The following is a 24354-nucleotide window of genomic DNA, read 5'->3' as shown; positions in this document are numbered from 1 at the left end:
TCATGTCACACCTTTGTTGCATTTATCACTTTTATCATCATTCTTATATGATATTAAAAATAAATATTCAATTTCTTTTTTCAATTTGTAGATGCACAAGCGTTTGTGGTGACCTTATCGATCGTAGATCGTAGATAGAAAAATAAATTCAAGAGATTTTTTTGCTTACATTATAGGCATAAACTGATTACTAATCGCTATATACATGCGAAAATAAATTGAAACACTTGTGACGATGTGAAGCTTATAATTTAATATTATAACAAATGTAAATTTAAATGCACACGCACGCACACACACACACACACATATATATGTTAAAAGTAAATTGAAAATCCTTTCTAAAATGCACGAAAAACAAGAAAAATACGTAAATAAATAAATAAATAAATAAATAAATGAACAAAATAAACAAAATAAACAAAATAAACAAAATAAAACTGACCGTTTAAAGATGCATGGACATCCATATTGCATTTGTGCATATTCATCAGACGTCATCTCTCGAATGGAGAGTATGGTATGGTATGATATGGTATGGTATGGTATGGAATTGTTTGTTTTTGTTTTTTGCTTATTGTTGACTGTGTGTGGATTGCATTTGAAGCGTTGAAGGTAAACGTGGATCGATATAAAATCGCAAATATCGCAATATAAACCTACTGCTCTGCTAGCCTCGCCGTTAAACATTCGTAACATTAACAAACTGCCTATGTGCTTATCAACCAAGCGGACGAAAACGCTACAAAAATTGAACGCTTTTAAAATGAAAAATTGAAAATTAAATTGTACAAAAATTAATGAAATTAAAAAAAAATTTTGAAAAATTTTGGGAAAAAAATTTTTATTTTTTCTTTTATATCCAATTATACGAAATGGTGAGTTCTTTTATCAACAAAATAATAAAAGAATTTTAATCAAGGAGAGAGAGTTTAACATTAAAATTATTGTAATTGAATTAAAAAATAAACGACAACTTAATATAAAAATAATAATAATAATAATAATAATAATAGTAAATAAACAAAAACAAAGTTTGAAATAACGAAATCATCAAAGAAGTGAATGTTGTTAGATCAGTTTTCAATTCTCTCAGACACACGTACACACTCACACATAAACACATACAATGTAGCCAAACAGAAAAGAACGAAAGCCAAACGAAAAAGAAAAAGAAGAAGATGCAACAAATCGAAAAATAAATTAAACACAAAACGAATCCCCATTAATTGTCAATCGATCTTGTACTCAATCGCGTACACATCCACGTTTCCTTGAAGTGCTTGTGGAATTTGAAATGGATTCTCATTCAGCGAATATGGTAAATGTTACCGTTTAATATCAGTGGTCACTAGAATACATATACTTATACATATACATATACATATACATATATATATGTATATATATATTCAATTGATTTATATATAATAAGAACCGAAAATTTTGTAATTATAGTAAATTTTAGCAGCGACTGGTTTGTGGCATTTTCATCAACTTCTTTGCATCTTGTTTTTTCAAAATTATTATTACTATTATTGTTGCTGTTATTGTTATTGTTGATTGCAATAACTTTACATAAATTTATGAATCGGTTTGTCTTACTGGCCTCTGTATAACAAAATACAATTATGACGTATGACGTATAAGCTTGCATGCTACAAGAGGTGCAAGCGCACATCAGTTTAATGGTTAGTCAATTATTGTTTTTTTTTTTTGTTTTTTTTGTTTTTTTGTTATATATATGTTTTCTTTGGTTTTACCGGAACTTTGCGGTTAAAACCGAATTTACTCAACATATCCATTTCGAACTGAGTTTCCAAGTTCAAATTTTCGCTTACAATTAATTGTTTTTTATTACCAAATTTATTTATATTCATAATTACATTGTCAAGTTGTAAGATGCACGCCCATAACTTTCCAACATATTATACTCGAGGAGCAATTATTTTATAATAATTAAATGAAAAGATTTTCATAAAAAAAAAAAAAAAAAGATTTTAAATTTATAAGATTTGTGCACGGATTCGTTTGAGTCAAGAGGCGAAAAAAGGAAAAGCAAAAGATGAAGTCTAGATCTGTCACTCTTATAACGGAATAATTTAATTCATCTTCAACCCCGTTACGGACTTGGACTTTGCAACCACATTGAACACAAGACCATTGAACTGCTTGCTAAACCAATTCCATTTGCATCCTAAAGGTGTCCGCAGGAAGTAAGATCTATTTCGGTATCGTATTAAAGTCATTAGACTAATCGTCCTATATGAGAACTAAAAATGTGTGCGTATACGCCATCAAAAGTAGGAAAATTGAGTTTTGTCGGAATATTCTGTCCGAACGAGCTTCCGGACAAGCGATTGCATGATAAATGCGGTGACGAATGTACCCTTGCAATGATCAGGCACCCTGCTTACCACGGCGATTAAGAGTCCATCATTTGTAGGTATGTGAGATATATTTACCCAACATTGCAGACGTTCGATTTAAAACTAAAATTGAAACGATCGTATGTGAGCGACACTTTGTTAAGGACGCTTGCAAAAACTAGAAGGCATGATGCTCGTGCATCTCAGACAATTGTCTTTGGTTGTGTTGGTTGAAATCCTTACAAATCTTACATGATATAAGCAGCACAGCATAACTAAACATTGTGCCCAATGTGCTTTTTATATTTTATTCGATCAAAACAATTTATTTTTCTGTATTCAACTTCGGTTATGACACCAGTGAGACTAACATATAACTATAAGTCGTGTGCGTCCACAGAATTCCCGATATCCATTAGCCGTGGAACTCGAGTTTATTGTTAATTATAAATGAAATTTGTTTGCCGTTATTACATTTTAGCTTGTCACGCAAACGGCCAGATAGGCAATTATGTTAAAGTCAAGGTGAGGAATTCTTGCAATTAAATAAAATCGTAGACATTCTTATTACGGTTGAACCAGCTATTAAAGCTATTTATGAAAGTAAGCAAGGAACTTTCACATTTCCTATTCAACGATCCTGAATGAAAATTTGAACAGTCTTAGCTTTGACAGTAGGGTGGCTAGGCTTTGCGATCAACTGAACTCTGTTTTCCAGTTTTGTCTTTTTCGTAAGTGTAATGAATATGTCATAACTCTCTTAGCCTAACTTCACCGTGGTTTATAGATGCACTGAAATAGACGTAGACTCTACCAAAAATGTATTAGCATTTGTCAGAGATCTCCTTCTATTAGCAGGACTTCGTACTCCAACAATATGCGCAAACCGATTTCAAACTTTATGAAGAATTCTACATGCGGGGAGCAAAACGTTAACGACTTTCTTTCGCATACACGATTCACTGATTCACTGAAACACCCATAACTTATTCCTTAGTAAGCAATTTGACAAAATATATTATAAACTTTTAGTCGAAAAATTATTTCTAATCGTTTTTCCCAAGAAAACTTTTCAGTTGGAAGTGATCAATAATAAATCTCACATCTACCGAGATATTATTATTGGATCTAGTGTGCCGCAATTATCTTGGATTAATTCTCTTTTTCCTACACATAAGTGATCTTCCATCTAGGGATTATATATTAGTCCCGTCTCTGCGTCATTTCTGATTCCACTGCTTTGAAGCTATGAAGGGCTTGTGATGACTCCGCAATCTGATCTGTTCTCCTCAAAGAAGTGCAGCGAGATTAATGGCGCGTCATTGAATGTTAGAGAATGATAGGCGACGTCCTGTAGTAGAACACTGCCAACATTTATTGATTCCAGCATTAACGGTTTGAACCTGAAGCGTGTAAGGTCTTTTTGTGACCTCGATATCATGGTCGACAGCAAATCGACATTTAATCGTGAAGTATAATCGGTGGTTAATATAGTTGGGCTAAGAAATTTAACACGAGCCTGCTGTCGGGTAGACTTCAGTTGGACGGACATTTCTTCTCTATGAGAAAATTCACTCCTCTTAATCGAACTGACTCTTGCTGTGACCTTAGTGGCTAAGCTTATAAATAGGGAAGTAAAGTCGTCATTCATGTTGAATGAGCTTGGCTTTATTGTCTCGCTTAGGTAGTTGTTTCCCTTGCGCCTACCTATTGGCTAACTATGAATTGCGTTCTCCTATATAAGGCTTCGGTAAACACTTTAACGAAAATTATCGCTTACTCTCCACTTCGGATAAAAGTGAATATGTGGAGCGTATGTTACTTAATCAATAACATTATCGGCATAAGCTCGGGATATTAATATTTAAAAGTTTTGATTCTTTTTAGATTTTTTCAGTGTTCTCCAAACGCGCCAACAATGTTGGGCGAAAGTTAGGCTTACATATATCAAGTTTGAAATATTTACGCATGAGTTGTAACTTTGGTATAGATTTAGGAAAGCGAATAAGAAAGAATACCGAAACGAAGGACAACCGTGACTCCGGTAGTGTGTCGAAGTGGAAAAGTAATTCCTTTGAAATCAAATCATGTCGTTCCTGAAGGTCTTCTATGATAGCAAGTGCTGCTGATAGGTGGTCAGTAGGGGATAACTGCAGGAAACATTCGATTTTAATTTCGTTTAGATATCCTTCATGAATTTCGAGCCATCTTACGTTGCCCAAAAATGTAATAAAAGCAATCGCTCGTGTGGAATATAGATAACCGAACCACTATGGCAAAAAAATTGCAGACATGAAGCGATAAAGTTTCAAAAATATGTGAAAGGTTCATACGCTCTACAATAATAGTACTTGTAGTAGTAGTAGTAGTAGTAGTAGTAGTAGTAGTAGCAGTAGTAGTAAGCAAATAAAACAAAAGAAAATGAATCAGTCGCAGCTTATCAAGAAAAAAGCAAAAGAAAAGGAAAGAAAAAAAATGAGAAATTTTTTCTGTTTTTAAGATTTTCCCCCTCGACAACATTAATTAAGTTTAGCGCACAAAAACATCGTTACAATTATTCACTAACATCAATCATTTGCTTTTATTACCTCTTACTTGTCGGCAGAATTTCTGTTTCAATTTTGTTGTTGTGGTTGCGGTCATAAACTGTTTTGCATTGGCTTTATATTCGCCGGAAAAGTCATATTTCAATCGAGATGATTTGCTAAATAAAGCGGAGGCCTATCAAACGCTGCAGCATAACAAAGCGAAACGTCTGCCGCCACCTTCCGCGAACGTGTCGGGCCAGGACAGATATTCAGTGGACCAAAAACAATATAATTTAGAGCAACGGCACTCCGAATTAGTAGCGCAATTGGAAAGTCAACATCAAGAGTTTGAAGGCTTAGCCAAACTTTTGCGCAATCAAAGGTAAGCTTAAACGTATCGGGGGATAGCAAGAGCCATCATACGCGAGCGTATAATATATGTGTTTATAGTATGTGCTATCTACTAACAAAAGCTTTTTAAAAAAATAGTTGTTTAAGCGTTGTGAAGAGCTTTTTTTAAGTTTACTGCTAACAAAATGGATCGTGGATCGTGATTATTTAAATTAAACTTAGTTAATATTTAAACCGAATTTTGAGCAAAAATTCATTGTTGCGTTTTTTATACCACCCACCACCATCCAACGATGGCGGTGTATTCGCTTTTTCATAACATTCGCAATGCGGTAGGGAGAGACACTTCAGAGACCCCACTACGTATATTTATTACTGACGAGTATCAAATTGTGAATCGATTTAATCATGTCCGTGCGCCCATCTGCGTAATGGCTGTTGTAAACACAACACACCCGGCAGGAAAAATTAAATTATTGTCTTCATATTCGGTGAAAATATTAGCAGCCCACAGTTGCCCACACTTAGGTATTGTAAAAAAGGGGCAAATCGATCGGGGGACAAGTCCACGGTAACACAGAAAAGAAACTGCAGAGACTCCGTGAAGTATATAAATACAATCTAAATATGTATGTCCGTCTACGCGATTGCTGTTGTAAAAATGGAGCTATGGTTTTCATATTTGGTGGAAAGCTTAGGAATATTGCAACCGTATAACAAAAAAGAAACGGGAGAGATTCTATAAAGTATAAGAATATAGTTTATTAGTCACTATCAAATTTTGAATTCATACAGGCATGGTTGTCCGTCCGTCAGTCTTCCTTCCCCTCCGTCTGTTTATATGTCGGGAGTAGCTGTTCTCTTGATCGCAAAAATTGAAATGGAAATTGTTACACGCGGCTTGATTCCGAAAATGAACTAAATCGATTGAAAGATACGCCCACAGTACAAAGCACAGTAAAAACGTCTCTGATTTCAAAAGCAAAAGGACAAAAAAAGACATTTTGCTCATTACTCCGAAATATTTGCATTTTGTAGTGCATTATTATTAAGGTGGTGGGTATCCGAAATTCACCTATTAACGAAGATTATTTTCTTATTTGCTTTTTTTAATCGCCGCTCAACGGGAGATATACAGACTAACGAGGTTTTTTAGTGAGTGAGATTAGGAATGAGAGTGCGATTGCTTTATAAAGTCATATAGAAAATGTAAAAAATTTTCGTTAACGAATTGGATCGAAATACGTAAGAACAAGCAGTGCTATTTAACTTTTACACTTGGTTGTATACAAACACAAAATTTTTCTAAAAGCGTGCAAAATAATAATTGTGCAATTTACGCGCTTTTTTCTTCATTTCAAGCTCTAATGAACTTCAAACAAACGCGACATATGTGTCATCACCTAAAAAATTAAATTTTATATCTCATGTCGGCCATAAAGCAGTTAAGTCGTATGTTGCCTTTAATAGTAATAATGAACCATCTAAAGCTTACTTCGCATCAGCGCCAACGAAATTCAGTAGAGCGGCAGACAACAAGCTCTATTTCGTAAACAATGAGATAAGATACGGAATCGAAAATGATTTAGATCCCGATACAAATTATTTTCGAAAGCCAGCTTTAAAATATGGTGAGCCCGGAGGCGCTAGCGCGGACGGCAGTGCTGTTTTATTTTCCAAACAAATCTTATATGCTCCGAAACGTCCCAGAGATGAAACTAAATTACCTTATTCGTACAAATATTTACCCAACCCGCCCTCGTTCATAACCTTTACCACGACGACAGAGAAGCCAGCAAATTACAATATTAAGACATCGCTCTACCATTACAACCATAAACCTTATCATGCGATAGTGAAATCTACGAACAACATAGTACCGGACTTTTTTACATATCGTCACTCGAAATCATTGCTAGATTCTTACATACCCAGCTGGCAAGTCGCCAAAATGTTGCAGCAATATCAGCATCAATTGCAAGCGACCGGCGCACAGACAGCGTTCAATAACAATTTGCACACACTGGCGTTTCTTTTGCCTTTCAAAAATAATCTTAAACCGGGCACAATAAATAAACGAATATACAAGTAGATAGATGTACGAGTAAGCGAATCCTTGCGAACCCCTATCTTTATAAGTCTTTGTTGTTGTTTGATTTAGTCGATAAGAATTTGTGATTTGCAATAAAAGCAAAAAGAAAAAAACGAATAAAAATTCAGAAATCTTCGTTATATGTTAACCAAGAGCGAGCGTTGCGGAGTACGCGATACGTCTCGAGGCAATTAGCTTTCTTTGTATAGAGTCTTACGGCGATAAATAATAATTCAAAAATATTATTTGAAAAAAATATTTAAAACATTTATGTTCACCGATATATCAACTGTCCCGATATGCGCTTTAAGCACTTGACGTTTTCTCGCCAGATTTCTTCCATTCGTTTTGTGTATACTTTCATATAAATTGTTAACAAGTTATTTAAATGGAAAATTTACCAAAAAACAAAGCAAAAAAAAAATAATAATAATAAATAAAATAAAATATAAAACGACATAGTTAAATAATTTATTAAAACATTTATGAGATGAGAGCACGATATGCGTATAAGCATTTAATGTTCTAGGCGAAGCTTGCTTGCTCCCTCATCTCTGAACATTTGATATGTATTATTAAAAATAAATTGAAAAAACAAAAACATATTATTAAAAACATTTTCAAATAAATTATTAAAACATTTTCGAGCATTTACCCCATTTTTCTTTGGAAACTTGCTCGCGTTCTTTAGTAGACTTTTTAGTATTGAAGGTATTGAAAAAATAAATAAATAAAAGAAAGAAAGAAAAGCAAAGAAACCGTATTAATTAAATTATTAAAAGTAGCGTCTTTTTCAAAAGTTTGTTTTCATTCAGCTCAAAGTTTTTAAAAGAATATTAAAGGGAGAGCCGATAGCCTGTGTTGCTAGTGTTCAATGTCTCTTTTTTTTAGTCTAAGAATTCAATTCATTAGTCTAAAATTAAAATAATAATAATAATAATAATAATTAAAAGGACATTAAATAATTGAAAAAAATAATAAAAAAAAAATTTTTTTTTTAATAAATTATTAGAACATATTTAAGCAGTTGGCGTTTTTGGGAAGCGTTTCGCTCATTTCAAATCTTTTAATAAAAATCATTTGATTTTATTAAAAAGTAAGGCAAACCACAAAAAATATTATTAAAAAAGTAAAAAAAATGTATAGAAATTGTCGAAACATTTACATTGAGAGCGATGTAAGAAAAAGCGTTTAGTGTTGCCTTCATTCATCCGCAAGCGTTTAATGTCATTGAAAAAAAAAAAAAAAGAAAGATTGTTGAGAAACAAAATAAATAAATAAATTATTAAAACATTTCATTTGATTTCCGACTCCTTGTACAAACAAATACGGATCTGCGGCCCTCCTTAGATATCATAAAAGCTTGCACGAATTGCTCTGTTTAATATAAGATGACTTCGCTTCGCATCCTTATCTCAGGCGAGTCGCGGGCTGTAGGGAGCATTTCCTTTAAACGGATCGTATCCCGTTTGCGTTTAGTCCGCTAAGTTGAGTCGGTGTTATTTTTGATTTTGCCGATTGCATTGCAATTGTACGATGACTGGACCTGAGCCCAATTCTCACGCTTGTCACGTTTTATGCGCTTTTGCGCAAATATCAGCATAACTCTCATACTAGTGCGGTAGCAATAGAAATGAATTTTCACTTTATTCCGAATGCCAGGCAGCCAGATAAGGTAAGGTGTAATATGCTTCTCACATCTTGTAAATTGTCTTCGCTCTGCTGTGTTAGCGCGCGCAATCAAAAGAAAGATATAATCACTAGACTGCTGCATCACCTTGTCAAACTACAATACAGCATAAACAATCACACAACACCGTGGTTGTACCTATTTGGTATTTGGGTATGTTGAGCAGTGCTTTTTCGATTTCCTAATTACATAAATTGTCTCTCCGTCATCATCATTTCATCTTCAGGCAGCCAGTTTCTTTCTCAGCGAAGCTGGCATGTTGCAGTAATAAATAAATTACAAATTAAATCCTGTAACAGCTTTGTCATAAGCGATAGAGGAGAGCATAAGGCAGAGAATCGTTTGTTGAATCTTTATAATTACTACACTAATCGAATATAAGGGCGATTTTAGCGAATATGCAATATGTGTACACAAAGAGATTTTCCTTTTCTATCCCTCTACACTTCTAATCCGTAGTTTACACTTGTCCCGTTCACCCGTCATGCTAAAGTCAATAAGTGCAAAAATTACAATTCAAACCATATTTTTATTCATTTATTTATTTCTTTATTTTTTCTTAAGGGAGTTATTTGCCTTCTCGCCGATATAAATACTCTTCTCCCTTTTTTCCCTTCCTTTTTTCAGACAGACAAACAAAGCTGAATGAAGTCGAAAAAGAAAAGTCACATTTCGAACAAGTGAAATGTCGTTGTCGCTGTCGTTACCGTTTACGTTGCAGTTAGTTTTTCTTTTTCTTTTTCTTGCATTTTCACGAAATCAGAAATACTTTCAAAATTTTCATGAATCTATTATGCAATTTGAATGAAATTCAAGCATGCTTACGTCATTGCTATTTCTTTACATTTGCAGGATAAAAATGAATATTTCTACAGAAGACGATAACGTTTCATTTACGAGCGAGCATTTTATAATATATAATACAAGTCTCGGGCTTAATTTCTTAAAAGCTCGTACACAACTCGTATTTTCGCATATATTTATAATGATAATTAAATTTATTATCGCTTAATATCTTCTCGCGTAAACATTCAAATAGTATCTTCCTACTCTTACCTTTTCTCTCTCTCTCTCTCTCTTTCTCTCTCTTTCTCTCTCTCATATCTCTTATCACTATATTAACTATAAATGACTCAAGTTTCTTGCTTAAGTCTTTTCCACGGCTTATTCTTGATATTTTTTTAGGCTATCTTTAGCTTAATTTCAAGTTCACTACTCAGCTATTATTGTCGCTTAAATTATTTAAACTCATCGTCAATGTTTGTTTGTTTTTTTTTTTTTTTTTTTTTTTTTAAAAAAAAAAAAAAAAACCTTTTTAAAAAGGTAATTTAATGAACTGGTACGGCTGAAGTTCAGCTAATTTCCCGCCTCAACTTAAATTAGATTTCAAACTAGATTTAGAATTAGATTTAGAATTAAAGTTCGAATTAGATACTTTCAAAATTCGAATTAGATGTATATAGAGATTGATTTTAAGAATTAGATTCACATTTAGAATTAGTTTCAGAATTAGAATTAGAAATATGCTTAGAAATAGATTGAGATTTAGAATTAGACAATTACAATTGCATTTAGATTTCGATGTAGGCTTAATAATTGAACCAGAATTATAAATAGATTGGAATTAAGATTTAAAATTAGAATTAGATTTAGAATTAGTTTCAGAATTAGAATTGAAATTAGTATTAGAAATACATATGGATTGGGATTTAGAACTGCAGTTGGATTTTCGATTGAATTTCACTTTAGATTTCGATTTCGATTTAGACTTAGAATTAGAATTAGAACTAGAATTACAATTGCGTTGAGGTTGAGATTTAGAATTACAATTAGAGTTTGAATTAGTTTCAGAACTAGAACTGAAGTTGGGTTTTCAATTGAAGTGAGCTTTCCATTTACTTTTGAAATTAGAACTGAAAATAGATCTATAATTATGATTACACTTAGAATGAGAATTTGAATTAAATCTTCAATTAGTATTAGAATTATACTTAAATTTACTATCACATTAGCAATTAAAATTATATTAAGCATTAGATATTCAAAATTAAGTAAAATATATACACATAATAATTATAAAATGATTGTGAAATCGAAACTATTGAGAGCTAAATGAGTTAACCAACTTGCTGGCCATTGCCATAATAAACCAAAATTGCTACTGTCCTCACATATTTCCTTGAGTTAATGCTCGTCTCAAGGCGAATATGTATGTAACTTTCATTCATTCATATCTGCGCCCTACATCATTTATGGTAAAAAATATATATATTATGGGGCTTTGTTATTGCCGCGTTAATTAATTCGAAAAATGATTCAGTCCCTGATTCGTGACGTTTGTCCTTCTCCAAATCTTATGACTATTCCCGTATTATTGTGTTTAACCTACAATGCGAAACTCTCGAGACATTTTGAAGAAATGAAAATGGGTCGGACTGTTCTTAGGATCACTTACCACTTAATACTTAATTGAAAAGAAGTCGTTGTATGAAAAAAACTATCATCATTTTTAATATTTGGTTATTCATGCGTAAATTTGGATGACAAGGATCTGCTTTTTAAATGTCCTCCTACGCCTTCATAAGGCAAGAAGATTTAAAATTTTTAAATTTGATATAATTGCACATGTAAAACTATCGCGCTAAGGTTAGATCACTTAAATCGACTTAATGCACTTCTTTCCATGTATGGTTATTAAAGAAAAGATAAGCCTAAGCTATTGTGGCAACGACATTTCATTTTCCCTATTTTCCGAAGAAAATTGATTGAACATAATGTAGTGTGATCTAAAGTGTTGTGTAGTAGTTTACTGTATCCGAAGATTGGACTAAATACGTCCACGTCACAGAGCCTTTCCGTAGAAACAAGAACAAGATATTATTTATGATACAAAAGATAAAGCATTGTACTAAGCAAAATAGCACGTACAGTATTGACGGACCGGCCTCGATTGACTATGCGCGCTTTGACTTGTTTTTGGTTTATTTTTGAAAAAGTCTTTTTCTATCTATCTTTCAATTAAATTAATTTATTTTCATCGATTAACGGCTTCGAATTTACTCAAGGAGTGTTTTTGGTGATGCTCTCTCTCTTTGCAAAATGTTACAAAAACCATAGCCGAAAAGTTGTTGTCGAATTGCAAGAGTTTGTTTGAGCAACTTTAACTATTGCATTAGAGACACCGTATATAAAGAGAGTGCAGCAACAGCGCCATCCACAGTAAAGTGTGAATATGTACAATGCTAAGTAGTGTTGAAGAAATTTTTTAGAAATTTATGCCTGATTTGAAAAATAGTGCGAAGACTCAAGACAACAAACAAAGTGTTTTTGCAACGAAACGAATAAACAATCAAAACTTATGTATATATATGAGTAGCACATAATTAAATTTTGCCATTATATTAATTTGCATTGTATATATAGTTAAAAACTCCTAGAAATAAATATATACAAAAAAAATAAAAAAATAAAAAATAAATAATAAATAAATAAATAAATCAAAAAAAAAAAAATATAAAAATAAAAAAAATGAAATATTCTTTAATTGTGGTAAGAAAACATTTTAAAATAAATATATATATATATATATATATATATATATATATGTAGATGAAAAAACAATTGGAAATATTATGAAAATTTCTTTTAAGCAAAATTTATTTCGATCGACATAAAAAACACGCAATATATTTAAATGTTAAATATCGTATATGAATTGTGGATCCCGGAAATAAAACCTCTCGCGCATGTAACCAGTTCGACCGTATTTGCTCTTTTTAGATAACTATAAACAACGCATTAATCAAAAAAAATAAAAATAAATAAAATAAAGCAAAGTAGAAACGCTTTCAATATATCTGAAACTAGGCAATGAACTAATGCCGGTTTTTCTACTAGAAAGTGAAGAGAAATGCTGTTGTGATCAACACCCTCAACGAGCATCTGATAAGCAGTTAGTTTGCTGTAAAAGGAAACAAGAAAGACTAATAGGGAAATTTCGTACATTATATGGATTTTCAGCTTTTTGGATCAAATCTTCATTGCTCATCGCTTAAATTATTATTACATAAATATATGTAAGACGGCCGTCTCTTCTCAATCAGTCAGGCACCTTTTAAATAGTAAACATATACATGCATTAAAAGTAAATAACGAAGACATTCTGCAATTCCCGCCACGATTCAAATTAACATCTGTAATTGGCTCCTCTCAAAGTGAAGTGACTTTCGTTTCACTTCTAAAGCAATAAGAAACCGCGAAAGGCATCAAGAGATGGCTAGATGGCAAACACTTGCCCTGTCGCCTCTGGCTAAAGAAATTTCTTACATTTGAGGCTGTTCGAAATTTTTCAACTCTAATTTAAGCCCTATTTGAAAATATAAAAGGAAATTTTTCACATGTTTTTTCAGAAGTCCTCTTAACTCTTTAGATTCATTCTCATGACGAAAAGCGGACCTTATATGCGTCCATAGCTGGTTACATTTTCCGGGTTATACAGTACAGGGCAGTACAGACAACTACCGCATACCCGTATAGGATTAGGATAAATATTTTTTTTTAATATAAAATTTTATGTCGTAGAGGTCTGTGGGCGATGTGGACGTGTCCTTCGAAAATTTGGGTCATTTCCATGCATTCCTTTGCAAATTTATAGTCGATATCTTCATTTTTGCGAGCGGGAAATTATATACACAGTTGCGCAGACGAACAGATGGACAGATGAACAGACCGACATGCTTAGGTGCAATCGGAATTCTAAGTTGGTCAAGAATTTACCCACTTTGTGGGGTTTTGCATACATACCAGTCTGAGTGCAAAAGCTTCCCGCTTCTGTCAAGTTTGAAGACAATAGCTTCAGGAGAATGCTTTTAGCAGACATTGCATCGACAGACAGACAGACAGACAGACAGACAGACAGACATACTAAAATCGATTCAAAAATTGATGCTGATCAAGATCTCTGCAGTCATTGAAGCTTCTTTCTGCGACTTGCAAACGTTTCGACATCGGTGATGGATATCAGAAAAAAGAAAACTTCAAATAAATTCAATTTCGCCTTTATGTCGATATCTAGAAAAATAGGTAGGATTTCTTAATAATAATAGCTTGGCGCTATAGCCGAGTATTTCAATCAAAAAATTTCAAATTTTGACCCAAAAATCGTATTCTCTTGGAAATAAATCTTGTTTAAGTAAACTTATTGAAAATATCCATCTCACTATGTCTGCCACTTGTTTGGCTAATCTCAGCTCAAAAATATTGTGAAAATGTCGACTGAAAGTATTGAAGTTTGCAAGAGTTATGTTAAAAGGCTGTTCTTCTTTTTCTTGAAACGTGCCAGGTTCGCGGCACCTGTCAATTCGACAAAATCGAACGTTTTACACTGTAACTGTTTTAAATGGCCATACATGCTTTGTGAAGACATCTGTTAGTGTATTAGTGCGAAGCATTTGTTAAGCCAATAAAAAAGCAATAAAAAATTCCGAAAAATTTAAAGGTTTTTTTTCCTTTCATCGAACTTTAACAAATAAATGTTAATTAAGTTATTAAGATCGAACTCGCATAACGTAACAGAGACGTGAATATTTTTAATTTTTAAAATATTTCTTAAGGGAAAACATTTTATTTGCATTGCAAAAACAGCTGAATAAAAGCAATCGTGGAGACGATGAGAACAAGTTAGGCAGTAGCTTTCCTTGGACGTTCTTAAGCCATATAATAAGCTGCAAACATTTTAGCGCATATTACCGGAAAGCAATCATCTCACAGTTATGCAAAAAAAAAAAAAAAAAAAATATGAAAATTAAACTCGTTCGGATCCGAATCTTTTATACCCATCACTGGTTTAGCCCAAAAAAAGAGATCAAAAAAGAAATGAAAAGACAACACTTTCCTGTTCCATAAGGTGGAGTGGGCGCTGCGTTTTTGTCGTACAGGCATGTGGGCGTTGTAGGCGTGTCCTTTGAAAAGTTTAGATCAATTCCAAATTCTTTCGCTTGTCTTTACTTGTCTGGCAGTATCTCCTACTTTTCACTAACGGCAGAAAGTTTACTACAAATAGTACCAAGTTGCGCATACGGACAGCTGGGCAGACGTATAAGCGGATATGTTTAGGTGCATTCCAAATTCGAAACTGGCCAAGAATTAATATACTTTATTGGGTTTTTGAAGGTTGTTTTTGCGCGTTATAAAGGTATTGGAAAAACAGTTAAACTTTAATACACTATAAAATTGGGTAGGCGCGGTTAATTTTTTCCATTTTTGTGCACAAATACGACAGCATCGCCCATAGAATATACGTTAAAATTTTTGTACATATATCTACTTAGTTTATCAGTGATAAACTAAAAACCAATGTCAGGAATAGATAAAATAGGGTTCTCAGTTTGCATGGTGGTGTGGGAGTGTCCCATGAACGATTTGACCCATTTTCAACCTGCACACAAGAACTTCCAATGTTTCTGTCAAATTTGAAGGCGACAGCTTTATTTTTGCGGCCAGGGGAGTGTTTACAACAGACGTTGCACAGATGGACAGACAAACAGACGGACAGACAAACGTTTTTAAATCCATTTAGAATTTGATGTTGATCTACCGTAAACCACTTTTTGACAAAGCGTCAACCCAGTTACACCACCAAGTCAAAAACTATACTGAACCAAGGAGACATACCTTCTGCTCGAAAATGTTGTTTAATAATAGTCCTTGACATTCATCCCCATCGCTCAGTTCAATGTTGCTCGAAAACTTCGCAATCAACTGCGCAATCCCCATTCGAACACGTTTCACAAGTACAATCTGCATCGATATATATCTGAAAGTCTTCTAATTTTTATGCTAACCATACAGCACTGGCGCGAAAGTTAGATTGACATCACTTATCGGAATTCCATTTTACATCATTTTGTCCCTTATTATCGCTGTAAACGTGTCATGTTCCGCAATCTTACTGTGTCAATGATTGATTAATAAAGAAAATATATCATCCATAATAAATATATTTAAGAAATTGTTTAATTGTATAACGAGAATAGATTCGCGAATGGATTTCTCATTCCATTGGTTCTTACATTCAATATATTATCCCGTCAACTGAAGCGATAAAAGAAGAAGGCTCTTGAAATACATATGTGCTTGCAATAGAAATATTTTATATCTAATGAAATTAAACAAACACACGCCAAACGAGCAGATAATGGGTTTTTCATAAGAAACTCTAAACACCACTGACCCTAAACACCATTTTCGAAATGAGTTACGTCGTTAATTATCGATCGTATCTCACTTGTTGAACAGATTGTCAAGCAACGTATGATAGTACATTTCATCCATCTTTTGGTTCTTAATCTTGTCCAATTGTTTTATTAACCCAATGTTGTCCTTAATTCAACCAAACGAATCTTTCAAGTGGCGACAGAAATAGAATACTTGCTCGCGTAACATTTACCAAAAGACATCATTCAAAGAAGGGAGAAAAAAATTGCAAAAAATCGCGGAAGAAAATGAAAAGCATATTATTTTGAGGCTTTGATAGATCTTGCCGGTTCGCCTATTTTTCAATGGAGTAAAAAAGTTAAAAAGCTATAGTTGAGCAAGATCAGTTATTCAATACTCAGTACAATGGGCGAAAAACTTTCTACTGCTTTTGATAAATAGAAATATTCTCAATTTATGTGGTACTATGTGGACGTGTGCTTCAAACGACGAACGGGCCATTTTCAATACCCGCCTGCGTGCAAGAACTTCCAATGTTTCTGCCAAATGTGAAATCGACTACTTCACCTTTTCGGCCAATAGAGAGTTTACAACAGACATTGCACGGATGAACAATCGGACAGAGTGACATGCTTAAATCGATTTAGAATTTGATGTTAATCAAGAATATATATATCTTATGGGGTATCTGATGCTTCTGTCGGGGTGTTGCAAACGTTTTGACAAAATCAATATAGCCCTCGTCCTTCGATGATGGGTACAAAAATGTACCGAAACAAAACTTCGTTTTTGAAAAATGGAGTAAAAACAAGTACAAGGACATTATAGCTTAGCAAGGGCAGTCATTAGATAACAAAAAGGGCACCTATACCATCGAAATTTTCTATATTCCTTCGATAAGCAATAACGCTATATTTCACGAGTTCTTGTCAAGCAAGACGAAAAAAAAGAAGAATATATTTCACGCGATGGCTTTTCTTTCGACTGTGGCGTTAAATGGGGAGTGACCGTAAGAATGGTTCAAACGTGTCCATTTTTAATAACAAAATTACCTCAGTCCAATAAATTTCATGAAATTTTCAACGAAAAGAATTAAACGGAAATTAATTGGACAGACGGACGGACGTGCTAAAATCGAAATTAAAATATGTTTCTGAATCGCTTAATAATAAATCTGACTAGAGGCTGTGATTATTTCCTTTTTTATTACTCTCTTCTCCCGAAGCAATCTTCCGGCTTCAATTTGATATTGGGAACGGTCCATTGCGGGGCCGTGCTAGTGGGGGCGCAAGAAGAACTGGCTTACTCGCATTGCAAACGGGAGCTTCACAAAAAGAAGGGTAGAGGTTTTAGACGTTCTCAACAGACACGGGGATACGTATCCCAACTTGGCCATCCCAACTTAGGACTAATCATCTTCGGGTCGTTGCGTTGATTGTGCATTTTCTCACTCCACGTCCGATTGCGGACCGTAAGTCGTAAGCCTTCACAGCAGAGTATCCACATGAGAAACTCGAAACATCTAGGCGTTCTAGACGCCTTGACATCTAGACTCGACCACAAGTGCTGAGTGATATAATTACGACCTATAGATTGAACACAAAAATAGGCGAACAGAGTTCAGGGGAACAGACGGATTGGCAGACTTAAATCGATTCAAAGAATGTTGGCATTAGTTGACATAATCAAAGTCGTCCTGTGCGCAGTATACCATTGCACTACAAGCTTTAGATAGTATTTACGTGAATAACCATATTTTCAAAAAAAAAAATAAATAAATAAAAAAAATCAAGAAAAAGACTTGTAAATAAAATCAAAACTGCACAAAAAGCGAAATTTAGGATAAGTTTAGAAATGATTAAAACGTTCTTTTATTAGCATTTTTCTGTATATCTAGTGTAAGCTACCTAACGACTTGTCAATCAGTTTTATATTGACTAGTCAAGGATGAAATTTGTGGATAAGAGATTATGTGCAATGTTATATAGTAAGCACTTAATCTATTATCTTCAAACTTGATCCCTGGCGATCCAATGTTTTTCAAAGAGAAAAACTGTACATTTTCATGCTCGCCCTGAACTTCTACCAATAAGATTGGAGTAATCACCTGTTGTTGACTCTCTGATTATCTTTGAAGAAGAAGAAGAAGAAGAAGAAGAAGTTATTTAAAAAAAGCTAAGAAAAATTGGAAAAATGAATAAGAGTTAATTTCGTAATGAGATATTGAAGCCGAAAATATTTTTTGGATAAACTTCTAGTTATCGACAATCGACAAACATTCCTCGGCCTGTTCGAAAAAAGGTGGGCTAACTTGCAAAAAATGCACAAAAATTGATTATCTCAGCCGAGTGCTTTTATAAGGAATCGCTTTGTCGGGCAGTTCAGCTTACAAAGAAAGATGCAATAACTTCACTAACGATTGCACAACAAAGTTCCTGGGGAATTGTGGAAAATCTCTCTTTTGTTTTCCTTTTTGCATTTTGATAAGGAAAAGTTACGCTCTACTTTTAATACAACAAATCGGATTTCTATGGTCAAATGTAATGGTCGGAGAACAAAGGTACAGCTTATATAACAGGTGTTTGCATTAATTTTGGCCATTTCGTATCTTGAAGAAGGCATTTATTGAGAACAATTTGTACAATACATATTCATCAAAACATTTTCCATCATTTTCTATAACTTGTTTCCATTAGTTTGGCAGCGATCCAATGATCGACCCATTTTCTCGCTTCTTTAACTTGGCGAAGATGCGTGCCAGCCAAGCCATGCTGTATCGATCCGAACAAGTGGTAATCAGGAGGCGGCATGTCTGGCGCTAGTACACTAGGAGTGGCAAAACTTCCCATTCGAGCTATAACAGTGTAGCGTTGACAATACTTGCAACAAGTGGCCAAAATGGCATTTTCAGTCAATTCGTAGGCCAGCCTATTTAGCTAGTCCTGGACTTTTTTGCAACAGTACATCGTTCAACTGGTTCAATTGACGTCAGTGGAGATCTGCAGAACGGCTCGTAGCATATTACACCTTGCTGATTCCACCCTATGCAAAGCAAAACGTTATGGCCTGGAATACTGTGCTTCCGTGTCGATGTAGATGGCACTCCAGGATTAACCCATGATAGAGCCACATTTCATTGCCACTCACAGGAAACTCTTCTTCTTCTTTTTCTAACAAGCAATGAAAGTAATAAATGTCGACGACACCTGTGTACACTGACTAACTGAATGAATAACGTGAGAGAAAGGTGGCAATCGTATAGACTAATATTTCTCATTACTTTGTCGTTTTTACCTGTAAAAGTCGCTGGCGAAAATTAATGCATGCATCTAATATAAAGATGTGATATCTATTTTCTCGACTTTCTAGCAGGTCTTTGGCAAAGAAATATTTCAATCAAAGAGCTTTGCGAAAATCCGCTAGCGCTTGCTTGCATCTATTCATAGGCAAATTTATTTCACTGAATATTTAATTTTTTTTTTTTGTTTTTTCGGTTTATTTTTACAACAATGGAGATGATGGATGATAGTATCGAAAGTCTTCCAGTTTTGGTTTCTCGTTTTTTTTAATTTGTTAAGAGATTAGTTTGTGTGTTTTTTTCCTACCTTTTCTTATAAACAAAGGAAGACTAAGTCTTATTAAAGGAGTTTTTTTTATATTAATTGTACACTATTTTGTGCTCGTACGTAGTGAAATGTTTTCTCGATTGATTGCATGAATAAGATGTGTTGGGCCGCTTCATTGTTATGTGATGTTACAAACAACAACAACAAAAAAAAAACACACGTCTGTCTTTCTGCACCTTTTTGTTGGCACTCGGTTAACTCATTCACGTCAAAACTATCATTATGAAGTAAATGTGTTTGTAAAACATTTATTTTTCATACATTTATGGCTTTTAATAAACGTTGTTGTTTAGTTTAATTGAGTAAAGAGAGAAAATGTAAAAGTTGTTATGTTAATGTTTGAAAATTAATTACATAACCGACTGCATCGTTAGCATACTTAAGTATGAACAAAAAAAAAAAAAAAATAAATAAATAAATAAATAAATATGTTAATTCAATGACAAACAACATAAAAATGGGTTCAAGATTGTATTCAAACCCAGAATATTTTCTCTTTTAATAATCATTTCTTAAATAACTTTACAGATTTCTTTACTCCTAGATAGATGTTTGCAAAAAAAAACGCTAAAAAGAAAAGGGAAAAACTTTGCGAAAGGCATGCAGGAAGCTTTACATTCAAAATACAAATGATTAGCACTCATCCATTAACTTGGACCATTGTAAATGTATTCACGCTCATATGTTTGCTTGTACGTTTTGTTGACTGCTAACACACATTTTTTTTTCTCTTTACCAACATTAGTGTTAATGCATGCAGCTGGAAAGGCAGAAAAAAAAAAAAAAGAAAAAAAACCACTACCCAACAACAAAAGCATACTTGCCATGTGCGATGAAAAAGATATATGTCATCCTGATTAAACAATGCCCATTACATTATTAATGCCAGTTATCCCGTTAGCTAAATATAAGTTCTCCTGTGGCGGTTCACTTCCTGCTTACGATAAATAAAATTAAATAAAATTACACTATGCATGCGTGTGTTTGTATGCATAAAAAGAAAAAAAAAAAAAAAAAAAAACAAAGCTAAAAACAAAGCTTTTTCCAAAAAAAACCCTCTCGAAACTCCGCACTTAGGGGTAATCATTTTCTAACCCCAATTTCTATTACATTTAAACGTTAAGTACGTACCTGCATCAAATTGTTCGTTCGCTATGTTTTCGCAATTGTGAAAGGCGGATCTGTAAGCGCAATATTGAGAGTTGAAAGTTGACGCTCACTGCATTATTAGCATACAAAGTGAAGTCTATCTTAAAGCGCACTATACGTATGGGCCGCTACGGGTCATCACTATTGTCACATATACGAAAGTGTCGTAGGATTGCATAAGCTCGTACTCGATTCAACAATAAACTTCAACAGGTGTTATATTAAAGTAAATATTTATTGCATGTTATTGATTAAGCTTACGGTCTTTATTGTTCTTTACAAATTTCTGCTAACAATCGACAAGTTCGTCAATGTACTTTTGGACAAAAGTTTGGTTTTTTTTTTCAAAAGATTTCATGAGGGTGTCGTTGTCCCGCTTTATCGACATTCAGCCTTGCACCACTTAAAGCACTCCGCAAAGGCCAAAGCAAATGATAAACGAAGAGAGTAATATCTGAAGACGACGGTGGAAGCTAAAGACTTATCGCGTTGCAAGTCTTGCATTGTTACAGGCGTCTGTTGGGCAAAAGTCACGTCACAAGATCATGACCGCAATCGAAATATATTTCTATTGTAGGTGTAGCCCGAAATGAAAACCAATCGCCGCAACGGCATCTGTGATTTCAGTCTCCTTTTTCCGGGTCCTCTAACGTTTAAAAGGTTGATGCATAAATATCACTTCTTACCTCCTGTTACTTACCCATCTAAAAAGCTTTTTGATCACCACTCCCCGATGATACGGTGCCACTCATTTCTTTCACACGAAAAACACGGCCTCCGTTCTTTAAGCTCGTATACATAAACAGTGTAGTCGAAATATCGATTTTCAGCTTCTTAACAGTCTTCTCATCCATTATTCTGCATTATCGTATTGAAGTACTGAGGTTCAAAAAGCAGAATCACGATACAGGTAGACGTCTAAAATGGGTTTTCTGCCTTCCGATTCGCATGTATAGCATTACGTGCCGCAAATGCACCTATTTGTTCGGCTTTCAGAGGAAATTCCCAAGAAAAATATAAATCGTGGGACTTGAAAATCCTTGCAGTATGGTAAAGAAAAAATCCGTGTTTCAGAAGCACGATACATTCTAACATCATCTATGACTATCGAGCACTCATCGATATAATTATCTGTTAGCTTATTATTCATATTAGGGGTAATGTTTCGAATATCATTGCAGAGCTGCTTCTATGTAATGCTGGTAACTGAAATTTATCAAGAAGTCCCAGCAATAGAGGAAGTGAAGATGCACGGATCTAATAAGTTTACAGAAAAGCTCGGAATATATCCTAAAAAGGTGACCGTTTTGAAGAAACGTTTGATAAAGCCCTCGTTAAAAAAAGCCGCCGACATTACCGAGAAATTTAAAAACCTACCCGAAGAAGATTTACTTTTCATTAAAGAATTGGATAAACAATTTCACTTGCATGGTGCGAAAATCAAATTTAAAATCGAGCATGTCAATGTCACTGACCATAAAAGCAGTAAACGTACGATAGAGGGAGACTTGGGGTCAGTATTTGGTGTGAATTTTTCCTTATATATATATTTTTTTTTGTTTTATTTTATATATTTCGGTTCAGTTAAGAGATCTCATGTCGTTTTTAGTTACGGCTATTCACAGCATGGATATGATTACACTCCACCAAAATTCATGTTTTACCCGTACTCGCAAAAAGACATACCACCCGATGCCCCTAGTTATTACATACAGGACGAGAAGAACAGCATTACCATCGAACCGTCGTATTCATATCAATTGAAAACAGAATCGTTTATACAATCGAATCATGCACCTCACATAGATGTGCCGCACGCATCAAATGTTTTGGACGGCGAAGACCCAGTGATTGTGTTGCGTATACCGGGTCCGCCCAAATATGCCAGCCATTTGAAAACCTTACTGCAACAATATTTGGAGATAAGGGCGGCGCAATATTTGCACATTTTGGAGGAAACCGAGCACAGAAAACGGCTACAATTACAGCAACCACAACAACAACAACAACAACAACAACATCATGACGACTATAGCCAAGTAAAAAATCAAGCAGCAGTAGCACAGCAACAAGCAGCTTACGAGCAAAGCCAACAGCATGATCAGGAGGGAGTTGCGACACCAGAAAATATTAATAACTATGAAGGTTATAAATATGATGCAACTCCGAACCAGGGCTATTACGCGCAGCAACCGCCACAACACCATCATCTGTCAAATGTGCGACCATTCTACGCCACACCTGAACAGCAGTTTACACATCCTAAAGTTCATGATAATCGCAATTATCAGCAAGCTTATCTGTTAGCGATAACGACTCAACCTCAATTCGATTACGACAGCGAACAGCAATTTTATATGGTTGAGGAAGGCGTTGGCCAATCAATTTCACATCCATCGTTACCAACAGCCGAAAACAATCCACGTTCCTCGCACACGAAAATCATTTTCACACACAACACCGCGCACGCCAGTGACGATTATAGCCAAAACTATCCGTTACCGTCTATTAAGCCCAATGAACGATACACACCAACTTCAGTACCCGGTTATCATCAGGACTTTCAAGCACGATCCCAACTTTCACAGGAATCCCGTCCAGCGGTAGCAGTGTCCAGTGTCGAATCAAACCGCAACGCTGTAGTGGCTATCACTCAAAGACCGTTCAACTATCATGCTCACGCTGTGAAACAATTAGTCTACGACGCTCCCCCCCAAAAGAAATGAAGCTCCAAGCATCACAACACAAATTCGGAGAAACTCCATATCGATATCAATTGGGTGCGGAGACAGTGAAAGTCTATCATTCTATTTTCTTTTGAATCTTGGTCTTGACTACAATCAAAATTTTTATGATCTTTTCATATGCTTCGCTGATACTCCAATATCGTACATACACATAATATTTCTCATTTCATATGCTTAAGTATGTAATCTAAACTTATGCTAGATTATAAACCTTTAACTCACGTATATCTTTAACTTAAAAAATAAAAGGATGTGCAATATTTAAATAAAATTAAGTGTTGATTCGAATTTAATAAATACAAAAAAAAAACATTCTTTAGATCGATATAGAATGGAGTGGAAATGTGCTCAAAAATACTCACAGCCAATGCTCAAACAACATTCAATATATTCTTGATATTAGGTAAGAGAACGATTTCGTAGCATTCTTTCACTGAAACTTAAACGCATTACACTTACATTTTATATGAACGGTATTAAACGAGTATGTGTTCTCTGGGATGTTTACTCGAAAACCTGAGTCAAATGATTTCCACGGGGCTCTTTTTAAAAAAATCAGCTTTACGCTATTAGGGAAGATCTGTAGA

General features: G+C 34.3%; 1 protein-coding gene across 4 annotated transcripts; it reads left to right on the top strand.

Annotated features, from left to right (window-relative positions):
• The first annotated feature begins 1178 nt into the window (after positions 1–1178).
• LOC119632049 (nuclear transcription factor Y subunit beta) lies at positions 1179–23868 on the top strand. 4 transcript variants are annotated; one of them, XM_038024750.1, is made up of 3 exons: positions 1179–1321; positions 22202–22533; positions 22630–23868. In XM_038024750.1, exons 1-3 carry the CDS (start codon positions 1298–1300, stop codon positions 23744–23746), a joined length of 1473 nt encoding a protein of 490 aa, XP_037880678.1. In that variant the 5' UTR covers positions 1179–1297; the 3' UTR covers positions 23747–23868. The 4 variants fall into 4 exon arrangements, with proteins under 4 accessions (XP_037880678.1, XP_037880695.1, XP_037880687.1 ...); XM_038024767.1 differs by lacking the exon at positions 1179–1321 and adding an exon at positions 5195–5279; XM_038024759.1 differs by lacking the exon at positions 1179–1321 and adding an exon at positions 12547–12579.
• Positions 23869–24354: the final 486 nt, after the last annotated feature.

This window comes from Glossina fuscipes, unplaced genomic scaffold, assembly GCF_014805625.2.
Source record: "Glossina fuscipes isolate IAEA_lab_2018 unplaced genomic scaffold, Yale_Gfus_2 0, whole genome shotgun sequence".
Taxonomy (NCBI): domain Eukaryota; kingdom Metazoa; phylum Arthropoda; class Insecta; order Diptera; family Glossinidae; genus Glossina; species Glossina fuscipes.
This window is presented reverse-complemented; position numbering and strand designations above follow the sequence as displayed.